Genomic DNA, 14381 nt, shown 5'->3' with positions numbered 1-14381 from the left:
AAAACATCACTTTCGATATACAGGTTTATTTTATACATATGACCTGCATGTAAGAGTTACTGGTTAGTGGCATAGACAGAAAAGATGCGCTCTAACAACAACCTCCACATCTTCATAAAAATGGTAGTAACTGAAATCGGTCTGACTTAAATGGAATGTGAAGGATTCACCGGTGACCGCAAATTCCCTGAGTGACTGAAGTGAGCAGCGCAATCAGCGGTGCCGTCACTCAGGTTACCCGCGGCCACAGCTGGAGTCCTCCACCTGAGAGCGGTGGCTGCAGGTAACCAGAGTGATGTCATCGCTGATTGCGCGGCTCACTTCAGTTGCTGCGTGGAGCTGACAGAGAGCGGTCGTGGTCTGTGGCCGCTCGCTGTCAGCTTCATGTAGCAGAGCTGAAAGCGTCGTGCGACATCATGTGGATTACGTCGGACCTGGAGGGGTATTTGGGGATTAATAAAGTGGTGAAAGAGGGTGTTTTTTTGTCTTTTATGCCAAATAAAGGATTTTTTGGATGTGTGTGTTTGTTTATTTTCTTTAACTTACAGGTTAATCATGGAAGGTATCTCGGGGAGACGCCTGCCATGATTAACCTAGAACTTAGTAACAGCGATAGGCTGCTGCCTTTAACTCCTTATTACCCCGATTGCCACCACACTAGGGCAATTAGGGATGAGCCGGGTAGAGTCCCGGGACTGTCGCATATAATGGATGCGGCAATTCCGGGCAGCTGCTGGCAGATATTGTTAGGCTGGGGGGCTCCCCATAACGTGGAGCTCCCCATCCTGAGAATACCAGCCTTCAGCCGTGTGGCTTTACCCTGGCTGGTATCAAAATTGGGGGGACCTCACGTTGTATTTCTTTAATTATTTATTTATTTATTTTACTGCACTATATAGACACGCCCACTGGCGGCTGTGATTGGTTGCAGTGAGACAGCTGTCACTCAGCGTGGGGGCGTGTCTGACTGCAACCAATCATAGGCGCCGGTGGGCGGGGGAAGCAGGGAATACGAGATGGAATAAAGAGCGGCCAGTATTTTCAAAAGAGGAGAAGCCGCCACAGTGTGAACGCCGTGCAGCGCCGCGCCGGTGATCGGGGATCAATAAGTATGAGAGAGGGGGTGGGAGGGAGAGACCGACATCGACAGAGAGAGAGAGACCAAAAGAACTGCGTTTGTTATGTCAAATAAACATGCGGATCGCAACAACAATGCAGTGCACACGCACTGCTTAGCATTTTGGTAGCGTTTTTTTACAACTCATTGATTTCAATGGGTGTAGAACGCTGCCAAAACGCTCAAAAGAATTGACATGCTGCATTTTTAAATGCAGAGATTTTGTCAAATTTTTCACTTTCAAAATGCTGCGTTTAAAAAAGCAACGTGCGCACTGATTTTTCATGATTCTCATAGACTTTGCTGGGGAAACACAAAAAAAAAGCAACCTGCGCACGAGCCCTTAGGCGGGATCCGTGCGGGTTCAGAAGTATCTGATCACTAATCCTGGGCCCTAAGTTCTCAGAGAACTCCAGGTAACGATCTGGGTCCAGCAACTTGCAGCTTAGGTAATTAAAAAAATAAAGGAGAAATAAAAAAAAAAGAGAAAGCAGTCACATTATACTTACTGAGTCTCTGGCGCGGCCATACACTGCGTCCGGGTCCGCTCATACTACTTCCAGGGGCGCTCATGATCCTTCATATGTATGCACTGCTTCCCCCTCCACCGGCAATCCCCGCGTCTCTGATTGGTTGCAGTCAGACACGCCCCCACTCTGTGTGACAGCATGTCTAACTGCTTTCATTCACAGGTGCTGTGTGTGTGTATCTATGGTGTACAAATAAATAAATAAATTTAAAAAATTGATGTAGGCACCCCCAAATTATGATACCCAGCACAGATAATGCAAACGGCTACAGGCTGTAGACCCAAGCTGTGCACTTATCTTGGCTGTTTATCAAAATAAGAAGAACAACGTGCGTTTTTTTTAAAATTATTTAAATAGATGTTTTTAAAAAACGGCGTGTGGTCTCCCCAATTTTGATACCCAGCCATGATAAAGTCGACAGCTCTGAGCTTTTATTCTCAGGCTGGGGACATCCATGCTTATTGGGCCCCACAGCGTAAAAATAGCATCCTGTAGCCAGCCATGATTGTCACATCCATTAGATGCAACAATCCCGGAACTTTACCCGGTTCATTCCGATTGCCCTGGTGCAGTGGAAATCAGGATAATAAGGTGTTAATAATAGCTCACAGCTGCCACTAAGCCCTAGATTAGGCCAATTTTTTTATATATTTATTTTTACACCAATAGAGACGCGCACACAGTGTCTCTTGATTGAAGGCTATTAGACACGCTGTCACACAGGTTTGGGGTGTGCCTTACTGCAACCAATCAGAGACCCGGGGACCAGCATCCGGCCAGATATCCAAGATCCATTTCGGATCCGAACCAGGATTTTTTTGTAAAACCCGGTTGGACCCGCCAATCCGGGGTATCTGCATGTCCACCCATCACTACTTTTGAGGAACTGTAATATATGAGGAAGTTTTAACACAAAACTTCTTCCGCTTCCCATGAGGGTGGGCCTCATTGTAGTTTTTTTAAAACCAGGGAAGGACTCATCTCTACCAAAGTCTTACCACACTATTTCCATCCTTAATTCAAAGTAAAATTTTAGACAAAATCTTGACAAATAAGGTCAAAAAAATTATTTCCATTTTAATTCATCTTTAATTTCACTTGAATGGGTGGTACAGTGGCTCAATGGTTAGCACTTCAGTCTTGCAGCACTGGGGTCCTGTGTTCAAATCCAAGGACAACATTTGCAAGGAGTTTGTATGTTCTTCCCATGTTTGTGTGGGTTTCCTCTCACACACTAAAGACATACAGATAGGGAATTTAGTTTGTGAGACCCAATGGGGACAGTATTGCTGATGTATATAAAGTGTTGTGGAATATGTTGGCTCTATATAAAAATAAACTTTATTATTATTAATTCCTCTGGATGAAATCGATTATTAAATCATGGGCGGAAAAACCCGCTTGTCTGTTTGTTAATATTGTTGTGCAATTTTATCAGAAGATGCCTGCCTATGTGTTTTTACTTGATACATGTAAATCTTTTGATTATATTGAATGCTCATATCCCAAAAAGGTTTAAAGGAGAGTTAAGCCTGCTTTACACGTTGCAGTTTTGCATACGATATCGTATGTGATTTGCAACACCCCCCATTGTATGTGCGGTACGTTCAATTTGATGAATGTGCCGCACAAACGATTAACCCCCGTCACACGTACTTACTAGTGATGAGCGAGTACTAAAATGCTCGGGTGCTCGAGGCTCGGGCCGAGCATCCCAAAATACTCGTGTACTCGGCCCGAGCACCGAGCCCAATGTTATCCTATGGGAGACCCGAGTATTATTCTGAAATGACCCCCGGCAGCATGTAGAAACCATAAAACTGTAAATTAAAAAAAAAAACGTGCGTGTGTGTGTAAGCGTGCATATATATATACACGCGGAGTGGAGTGCGGGAGGGGCCGTAGCCGAGCGGGGAAGTGTCGGGCTAAAGGCACGGTCATGCTGTGAGGGCCGGCCAATCACTGCAATTCCACAAGTAACAGGGCTGTGGCATTGCAGTGGTCTGCCAGCCAATCCCTGCATAAGGGCTGGCTCTAAAAAGAGCGCCAACATGAAGACCACGAGTACAGCACGAGTATCGCGAAATTACTCGGTCCCCGCCGAGTAGCCCGAGTACAGTGATACTCGTGCGAGTACCAAGTAGTGACAAGCATACTCGCTCAACACTAGTACTTACCCGTCCATACGACCTCGCTGTGGGCGGCGAACGTCCACTTCCTGGAGTGGAAGGGACGTTCGGCGTCACATCGTCGTCACGCGGCAGCCGGCCAATAGAAGCGGAGGGGCGGAGATGAGCGGGATGTAACATCCCGCCCAACTCCTTCCTTCCGCATTGTCAGCCGGGAGCTGCAGGACGCAGGTAAGCTGCAGTTCATCGTTCCCGGGGTGTCACACACAGCGATGTGTGCTACCTCGGGTACATTGAACAACCTGCTGTTCAATTTTAGAGAAAGGTACGATGTGTATGCGATGAACGGATTTTCGTTCAATCGCAATTGCACGTACCTGTCACACCCTGCAATGTACCTTACAATGCCAGATGTGCGTCACTTATGACGTGACCCCGCCGACACATTGTAAGATATATTGCAGCGTGTAAAGCGGGCTTAAGGCTATGTGCACATGTTGTGTAATTTCTTCCGTTTACGCAGCGTATTGCACTGCAACATAAATGCATGCGTCCTGCGTCCCCAGCACAATCTATGAAGATTGTGCATAATCCATCCGCACATTGCGTTTGAGAGTGCAGCGATTTGCATGCTGAAATCGCTGCCCTCAAAAAAGTAACATGTCACTTATTTTGTGCGCTTTGGATGCAGCTCCCACTCTGTCTATCGGAGAGGCTGCATCCAGAGCGCATGAAATCGTTATCTACTCTGCAAACACACTGCATCCATTACGCAGTGTTTCTGCAGCGATTTGAAGCGCATATGCACTGCTAAATCGCTGCAGATTTTTCAGCATGGACACTACGCAACGTGCGCACATAGCCTAAAGGCCCCGTTACACGCAACGACGTATCTAACGATATATTGCCGGGGTCACGGATTCCATGATGCACATCCGGCAGAGCAATACGCAGCGTAAATGCATGAAATTATGCAACGTGCGCACATAGCCTTAGAACCAGTGGCGTAACTAGAGTTTGATGGGCCCCAGTGCAAAGTTAAGACCTGGGCCCCTCCTCTACATACACCGACACTTGGGGTATGGGATAATGACACTGAGACTCGGGGTATGGGATAATGATGCTGACACTTGGCTCTTACCCACAGCACCCAGATTTTCCATGATCTGAAATCTCTCTATCAGCACCCATCTTTCCTATGTTCTGATATCCATCTTGTCCTCGGCACCCAGCTTCCCCATGCTCTACTATACATCTTTCCCTCAGCACCCAGCTTTCCCATATCAGAGCATGTAAAAGCTGGGTGCTGAGAGAAGATGTATAGCAGAGCATGGGAAAGCTGGGTGCTGAGAGAAGATGTATAGCAGAGCATGGGAAAGCTAGGTGCTGAGGGAAAGAGCCTTTTTCCCTCAGCACAAAACATTCCCATCCCCTGATTGTATCTTTGTCCCCTCTTGTATATAGTTCTCCAAATACAATAATGGCCCCACATTGCCTTCCATATTGTATAAAGGGTCCCACATAACCCTTCATATATTAGAATACACTTCCATAGTCCTCCATGTATTATAATTCACCCCATAGTTCTCCATATATTATACTGCACCACATAGTCCTCCATATATTATAATGCAGCCCTATAGTCCTCCATATATAAAGTAGCCCTCATAGCCCTCCAATTATTATAATGAAATTTCCATAGTTCTCCATGTATTATAATTCACCCCATAGTTCTCCATATATTATAATTCATCCCATAGTACTCCATATATTATACTGCACCACATAGTCCTCCATGTTTTGTAATGCACTTCCATAGTCCATGTATAAGGTAGGCTCCATAGTCCTCCATATATTATAATGTAGCCCCCATAGTTCTATATGTATTATAACGCGACCCCATAAAACTTTATACAGTGGAACCTTGGATTACGAACTTAATTGGTTCCGGGTGTGTGCTCTTAAATCAAGTTACTTTTATATCAAAACTAAGTTTCCCATAGGAAATAATTGAAACAGACAATTCGTTCCACAACCCAAAAATATTTGCAGTATTTATACAAACTTATTACAGTAATACAATATAATGTACTGTATTCATATAAAATGATTACAGTACACTAATACTGTAATAATTTGTACTGTACAGTACAGTAAAAAACATGTAAAACAAATTAAACTGCACATTAGCTTTCAAAAAAAATGTTAGTGAGTGAGAGATACAGTACAAGCAATGTGCTATACTGGTTAGCCAAAAGAGAGTACAATAGTATATCCACAAATGCAAAATTGATAGAAATGCTATATAGTATATACTGTACTGTGCAATGGTATACTATATATAGTAAACAGTACATATGGACAGAAAGTTACCTCCAGAGTGGGTCAGAGCACGGTGAAAGGAAAAAACTGGAAGTGTGCACGGTGAGAATTTTCTCTTCTTGCAAAGCATTGCTCTTAAACCAAGTTACACATTTTTAAAAATCTTTGCTTGTCTTGCAAAACGCTCTCAAACCAAGTTATTCTTAAACCAAGGTTCCACTGTATTGTATTATGCAGCCCCATACTCCTCCATGCATAATGCACCCCTATATTCCATGTATAAGGTGTCCTTCATTTTGTATTATGCAGCCCCTCCAGACCTCCATATATAATAATGCAGCCAGCCTCGCCATCCTCCATGTATAATAATGCTTCCAGCTTCCCCAGGCCTACATGTATAATAATACAGCCAGCCTCCCCAGGCCTCCATGTATAATATAGCAGCCAGCCTCCCCAGGTCTCCATGTATAATGCAGCCTCCCCAGGCCTCCATGTATAATATAGCAGCCAGCCTCTCCAGGCCTCCATGTTTAATATAGCAGCCCGCCTCCCCAGGCCTCCATGTATAATGCAGCCTCCTCAGGCCTCCATGTATAATTCAGCCTCTCCAGGCCTCCATGTATAATAATGCAGCCTCCCCAGGCCTCCATGTATAATGCAGCCTTCCCAAGCCTCCATGTATAATGCAGCCTTCCCAAGCCTCCATGTATAATGCAGGCTTCCCAAGCCTCCATGTATCATGCAGCCTCCCCAGTCCTCCATGTATAATGCAGCCTTCCCAAGCCTCCATGTATAATGCAGCCTCTCCAGGCCTCCATGTATAATAATGCAGCCTCCCCATGCCTCCATGTATAATAATGCAGCTTCTCCAGGCCTCCATGTATAATAATGCAGCCTCCCCAAGCCTCCATGTATAATGCAGTCTTCCCAAGCCTCCATGTATAATGCAGCCTCTCCAGGCCTCCATGTATAATGCAGCCTTCCCAAGCCTCCATGTATAATGCAGCCTTCCCAAGCCTCCATGTATAATGCAGCATCCCCAGGCCTCCATGTATAATACAGCCTCCCCAGGCCTCCATGTATAATGCAGCCTCCCCAGGCCTCCATGTATAATGCAGCCCCCCCAGGCCTCCATGTATAATGCAGCCTTCCCAAGCCTCTGGCCATCGTGTACTCATTCATTTATATTAAAAAAAAAAACAAGTACTCACCCTCTCTCTTCCTTCCACCGCTGCTCTGTCTTCACGTCTCCTCGTTCCACCGCTGCTGTCGTTACTGCTTTCCTCATTCCCCCGCCGCTGCTCTGTCCTCACCGCTTTCCTCTTCGACCACTGCTGTCCTCACCGCTCTCCTCTTCCACCACCACTGCTCCGTCCTCCCCTCTCCTCGTTCTCCTGGTGCTCTGGTCGGTGTTCTCCCGTCCTGCGCTCTGTGCACTCAGCACAGCAGTCGCACGGGAGTGACGTCACCGCACAGTCACAGGGGGAGAATGATGATGCATAGCGCGACACCTATGCTTCATCATTACTGTGTGCAGTGATGGGGGTGCCGCCGCAGCCACTGACTGACACCAGGCAGGGGGGCCCGGTGTCGGCAGCGGGTGATATAGCAGCTGCGGGGTCTGTGACAGATCAGCGCAGCTCCTCTCTCACTGACAGGAGCTGGCTGCAGATCTGCCGGGGGCGGCCGCCGGGCTCCAAACCTCCCGGGCCCGGTCGCAATGGCGATCCCTGCGACTGCAGTTGTTACGCCCCTGCTTAGAACCATTCCCTCTCCAATGTGACACTAGAAAAGGCTATGTACTTTCCTCATTATATATTGTCCTTGCCATTGACTCCTTGGCGGTTGCTGTCAGGCACTCCTGCACAATTAGGGGCATCACCAGCAGTTCATTGTTGAACAAAAAAATACCCTCTATGCAGAAAACACTATGGTTTATATACCATACCCAGTCCTTCCCTGGCTTGCTTACTTGATTTAGTTGACCCCTTTGGGTGCATTATCTGGTTTAGGAGTCATTTGGAGTACTATAAATCCAAACTATTCTCAATAGCTGACTAACTATTTGGGCATTCAGGTTACCACATATCTTATTCAATATCAGTAACTTAACTTAAAACTGCAAACAGTATAACAAATGTTAAAAGCCTGGTCTTCGCTATCCCTTTTTCTCTTAGACATTTTTTTTTTTTTAAAGCTCTCCCTACCTAAATTCCTATATCTATTTTTTTTAATAATTACTCTATTCCTATTTCACTTTTTTATTTAAGTCTCTAGATGGTATCATGATTCATTTCTTATGGCATGTCTCGTCCCCTAGATTCAGCCTCTCCACCGTAGAAGCTTCTAAAGATAGGAGTGAATTTGTTGACCCCATTATTATTTCTGGCATTGCAGCTAGTATACGCATTGGTTGCTTGATATAAAGTTTAGTAATGCTGCAACTGCGATGTATGGTGCCCAATGCGGGTTAAATGAAGGCCTGACCAATGCCCTTTAACGGCACAAGTCTCCTAAAGACACCCCACCTCCGTAGCTCCCATGAAGTTGTTAGCATGGCTTGGAAATTGGCCAGTTTCAAATTTGGTGGTGTGTCAGTTTTAACATCCACCAAACTCCCCTATGGCTTAACTCAATCCTTTCACACTTTTATAACTTTAATGGTGTCACTTTTTGGGATCAGATATTTTGTCCAATTATTTCCTAGTCAATCTTGATATCCCTCTTTCCAGGAAATGCAGGAGTTATACCTAAATCCGTGTTCTTTGGCATGCTATCCATTCAGAATTTAGTTTGTTAGAGGTTCATTTAGAATGTTCATCACTCAAATCTCTGCTTCGTACCTAATATTTCTCTAAACCCCTCACCAATATATACTCTCTTTTCCAGTCTGTTGGCCCTGTTCTGCTTATAAAGACACACTAGAAGTGGAAGGATACCATTCTGGATCTTTCTGATGACAGGGAAGATGTTACCGACTATTTTTTCAAATTAGTGGTTTGTAGGGCTGAGCTGACTCAGACTGTTATAGTCCGGATCCGCGTGGTTTCAAAGATGCCCGGGTGCTGGACTCGGGCTCGGGATTCCAGGTGTACGATCTGGATTCGGCACTGGGGAAATTAAAGGAAAAATAAAGAAAATAAAGAAAAAAATAATTAAGCAAGCGTTTCATACTTACGGAGACTTGTCATGGCGGTGTCATGGCGGCAGACTGCTTCCGGGTTACACATTTACTTCCTGTGCTGCGCAATAGGTTTATTGCATACACACAGCCTTCTATACTTTCCCCGCCCACCGGCCGTCCTGTCGTCTGTGATTGTTTGCAGTCACACGTGCCCCCAGCCTGTGACAGTGTCTGCCTACAGTCATTGCTCATCACGGCTCAGTCATTGTCTGCACTCACAGCCGGCGGTCGTGTTCTATGGCCACTCGCTGTGAAATGTAGCAGAGCTGGAAGTGGTGTGGGACCTCGTGTGGATTACGCCAGACCTGGAGGGGTGTTGAGGGTTAATAAAGTGATGAAATAGGGTGTGTTTTTGTATTTTATTCCAAATAAAGGATTTTTTCTCTGTGTTTGTACTTATTTACTCTAATTAACCCCTGCTATTACCCTGATTGCCACTGCACCAGGGCAATCGAGAAGAGCTGGTAAAGCTCCAGGATTGTCACATCTAATGATGCGGCAATACCGGGCGGCTGCAGGCTAAGAATACCCCAGCTGGTTTTATCTTGGCTGGATATCAAAATTGGGGGGACCACACGTCATTTTTTTTTTTAATTATTTATTTAAATAATAATAAAAAAACAAGTCACATGTGGTTTCTCTTAGGCTGGAGTCACACAGCCGCACACTAACAGGAGCGGGTCGGCCGTTGTCTTTCTATGTACCTGCACGCTCATGTTTGGAGAGCGGCAGCCCATGCCGGGTGATGTCATGCCAGACTTGCACAAGTCTCGCATCGCATCACCCACCACAGCCGCACTCTTCTGACAGGAGTGGGTCGGCAGCAGGTGTTTCTATATACCTGCATGCTCCTGTCACAAGAGTGTGCAGCTGCCGGGTGATGTCATGCGAGTCCCTCGCGTGTGTGACTCTGGGCTTATTTTGATACACAGCACAGATAAAGCCCAAAAGCTGGGAGCTGCAGCCTTGGGCTTTATCTGTGCTGGCATCAGAAAATAGGGGACCCTGCGCTGATTGTTTTATTTATTCCTTTCTTTTTATACCACCATATTGACCTGCAGACACTTGCACTGCTTTTCCTGCCGACCGGCCGTCCTGGCACCTCTGATTGGTTGCTGTCAGTTGACACGCTGCCACTCAGGGTGGGCGCATGTCTAACTGCATCCAATTACATGCGCTGGTGGGTGGGCAAAGCAGTGAATATTCAATTGTCGGCTCCAGGAAGGGAAAGCGTGATCCGGAATCAGCTTGCTGCCATGATACCGCCTCGGTCAGTAGACTGCACACACTCCTACCCTTTATCCTTTCCACCAATGTTTTTATTCTCCGGATTCTGGTCCACATAGACTTATATGGATACCGGATTCCGGAGCGAATCATTTTTTTTTTTTAAATGTAGCAGGGACACACTGGTCCCGTTTTTTTGCGAGTTTGACCAGCTCCAGTGGTTAGTGGTTGAGACAACCAGGTTCAATATAAGTTTATCCATCAGATATATTACCCTCCGACTAGATTAAAAAAACAAGGTCTATTCAGTAAGGTTGTATACTGTTGGTATCAGTCAAAAGGCACATTTCTGCATGCACTGTGGTCCTGTAATAGGACCCTCCATGGTTTTGTGCTCTGTTCTTTAGTTTCTGAATACACATTTTGATCTCCCACTAGTATTATCCCCAGACACCTGTTTGCTAAGTGTATTAGACACCAATGTTTCAAACACATAGAATAGGATTTTTTGAGATTTCTACTCTTTGGCGCTTGTAAAATTGTGGGTATGGCTTGGAAATCACCTAGCACCTTTAGTTCAACACATCATTGTGTACCCTGCTATAAGATATTATATGGAAATCGTGTGTGCCCATAAAAATTTGACAAAAACTGGTTAGAGTGGTTCTGCAAACCCTGCCAGAGCTTTAGAATAATCTGCTTTACACACTTCTGCTTTTAAAGCCTTAAGGGGGCTTTACACGCAACGACATCGCTAACGAGATGTCGTTGGGGTCACGGAATTCGTGACGCACATCCAGCCTTGTTAGCGACGTCGTTGCGTGTGAAGCGTACGAACAATCGCTAACGATCAAAAATACTCACCTAATCGTTGATCGTTGACACGTCGTTCTAATCCCAAATATCGTTGCTGTTGCAGCACACATCGCTATGTGTGACACCCCAGGAGTGACGAACAACACCGTACCTGCGTCCTCCGGCAACGAGGTGGGTGTCACTTTCTTTCGGCTGCTCTCCGCCCCTCCGCTTCTAATGGACGGCTGCCGTGTGACGTCGCTGTGACACCGCACGAACCGCCCCCCTTAGAAAGGAGGCGATTCGCCGGCCACAGCAACGTCGCTAGGCAGGTAAGTACATGTGACGGGTCCGAGCGATGTTGTACGCAACGGGCAGCGATTTGCCCGTGACGCACAACCGACGGGGGCGGGTGCTTTCACCAGTGACATCGCTAGCGATGTCGCTGCGTGTAAAGCAGCCTTTAGGCGCCTGGTCAGTAGATGGTCTCAAGATTCTCATGGGTGGCAGTGTGTTTGAGAGTGTGTGTGTAAATGTGTGAATAGGTTATCAGCGCTAAAAATTTTTACATTTTTGTTGCATTACATAAAATAGACCTTTAAAAAAATTAAAAAAAGAGATATAGACTTAACTGCATTGTAATCTAATTTGGGATTCTTACAACAGTTTTTATTCTTTTTCCTCTATAGACATATGGAGCTTTATTCTGTGAAACTAGTGCCAAAGAGGGATCAAATATAGTGGAGGCCGTCCTTCATCTTGCACGGTATGTATATTACTTACAATGACGTAAGGATTACAGCAGGAGCTAAAATAAACCATTCAATGTAAACTGGGTCATTGCGTGCAATGATACTAAAGCAAAAAAAATTGCATATGATAGGCGAAGGGCATTATTAGTAATTGGTATTTTTTATGCTGTATCCCTCCATATTTATCTGAAATAATGTGCTGACTCTTGAGTGAGGCCACTGCTGTGATCTAACCATTGGGGATTGTTTGCAAAGCAGGGCAGCCGTGTGTGCTGTAAGATTTACTTTCTATTGTCTTTTCTTGTTTAGGGAAGTAAGAAAGCGCAGCGATAATGAAGATGACAGAGGATCTGTAACCAACCTTTCGGGAGCCATTACCAAAAAGCCGACACAAATGAAAAACTGCTGTAATGTCTAAACTTTTCTAACAAGACTCCTTCCAATCATACAATGCTACTTTTTATAAGTTGTTTTGGACAAAGGATTGTACATAAGTGATATTATGGGGCCTATCTGTTCCCCATTGCTTGCTCCTCTAATGCACATTGCACCTGGCAACTGGTATGTTGTTATTTATGTATCAGTACATGTACAGATTATAATATGAGTAAATGAGATAAAAGATTATTGCAAGTGAAGAGTCCTCTCACTAAGAAACATGTTCTGTCTATGTATTGAAGATGTTTAGCAGCCTGTTTTTGTACATTTATTTAAAAATGTATCTTTTATGCTTTTTTGGAGAGGTTCTGAAATCCACTTTGTAAATGGAGTCTGTCACCCCAAACTGACAATATAAACGATGCGCATAGCCCTGTAGGGGCTATACATATTAAAACATGCACGGTGGCTCAGTGGTTAGAACTGTAGCCTTGCAGCACTGGGGTCCTGGGTTCTAGTCCCAGTAAGGACAACATCTGCAAGGAGTTTGCGTGGGTTTCCTCTGGGTACTCTGGTTTCCTCCCACACTCCAAAAACATACTGATAGGGAATTTAGATTGTGAGCCACAATGGGGACAGTGTTCCCAATGTATATAAAGCGCTGTGGAATTAATAGCGCTATATAAATGAATATATATTAAATATTTTAGGGTACGCTCATGCGAGCATATGAATCGGATGAGTGCTATGAGAAAAAATCTCGCATTGCACTCAGGCCAATGTTATTCAATGTGGGAGAGCAGCTGGTCAGCATTTTTCTCATCCAGATTCTGCATGAGAGAAAAGTTGCGGCATGCTGTGATTGTCAGCGACAGCAGTGTCACCCGCACCCATACAAGTCTATGGATGCGAGTGAAACATCACACTGCACCCGGATGATATCCGAGTGCAGTGCAATAATCGCTTCAGCTGACAATGGAGGAGATGGAGAGATTAATCCCTCCCCCTCTTCTGCAGCTGCAGGATTGGGTCATAGTCACATGACACTTGACTGACGCTCGCAGCACAGCGGGAGCCGAGGATCATCAGCATATCGCATCGATGCCATACCATCATGTGAATCCAGCCCTCGTGTTCTTATCTCTGTCTCCATTCTTCAGAAATGTATTCAAATATGCTAATTACGGTGCTCAGTGCACTATTGCTGTGGCCAAAAGTCTCAGTGCAACACTCAGCCCACTGGTTTTGCATGCTTCCGCTTCCCTCACTGGTGATTCACAGTACTGGCTGGGCCTGGCATTAAGGCCCCGTCACACTAAGCAACATTGCTAGCAACATCGCTGCTAACGAACAACTTTTGTGACGTTGCTAGCGATGTTGCTGTGTGTGACATCCAGCAACAACCTGGCCCCTGCTGTGAGGTCGTTGGTTGTTGCTGAATGTCCTGGGCCATTTTTTAGTTGTTGCTGTCCCGCTGTGAAGCACAGATCGCTGTGTGTGACAGCGAGACAGCAACAACTAAATGTGCAGGCAGCAGGAGCCGGCTTCTGCGGAGGCTGGTAACCAATGTAAACATCGGGTAACCAAGAAGCCCTGTCCTTGGTTACCCGATATTTACCTTTGTTACCAGCCTCCGCCGCTCTCACTGTCAGTGCCGGCTCCTGCTCTGTGCACATGTAGCTGCAGGACACATCGGGTTAATTAACCCGATGTGTGCTGTAACTAGGAGAGCAAGGAGCCAGCGCTAAGCATTGTGCGCTGCTCCCTGCACATTTAGCTGCAGCACACATCGGGTTAATTAACCCGATGTGTGCTGTAACTAGGAGAGCAAGGAGCCAGCGCTAAGCGGTGTGCGCTGCTCCCTGCTCTGTGCACATTTAGCTGCAGCACACATCGGGTAATTAACCCGATGTGTGCTGTAACTAGGAGAGCAAGGAGCCAGCGCTC

The 14381-nt window shown here is 45.7% G+C and overlaps 1 protein-coding gene across 1 annotated transcript in view; it reads left to right on the top strand.

The window, feature by feature from the left end:
• The window catches only part of RASEF (RAS and EF-hand domain containing), a 128979-nt gene extending 115075 nt beyond the window's left edge, over window positions 1–13904 (top strand). The window contains exons 16-17 of the mRNA XM_075340344.1: window positions 11994–12070; window positions 12366–13904. Of these exons, the coding sequence (XP_075196459.1) occupies window positions 11994–12070; window positions 12366–12474 (186 nt within the window). The 3' untranslated portion in view covers window positions 12475–13904. The remainder of the gene's footprint in view (window positions 1–11993; window positions 12071–12365) is intronic.
• The last annotated feature ends 477 nt before the right edge of the window (window positions 13905–14381 follow it).

Source organism: Anomaloglossus baeobatrachus, chromosome 1 (assembly GCF_048569485.1).
Source record: "Anomaloglossus baeobatrachus isolate aAnoBae1 chromosome 1, aAnoBae1.hap1, whole genome shotgun sequence".
Classification (NCBI taxonomy): Eukaryota; Metazoa; Chordata; class Amphibia; order Anura; family Aromobatidae; genus Anomaloglossus; species Anomaloglossus baeobatrachus.
The sequence above is the reverse complement of the archived record's forward strand: the minus strand, read 5'-3'. Positions and strand labels throughout refer to the sequence as shown.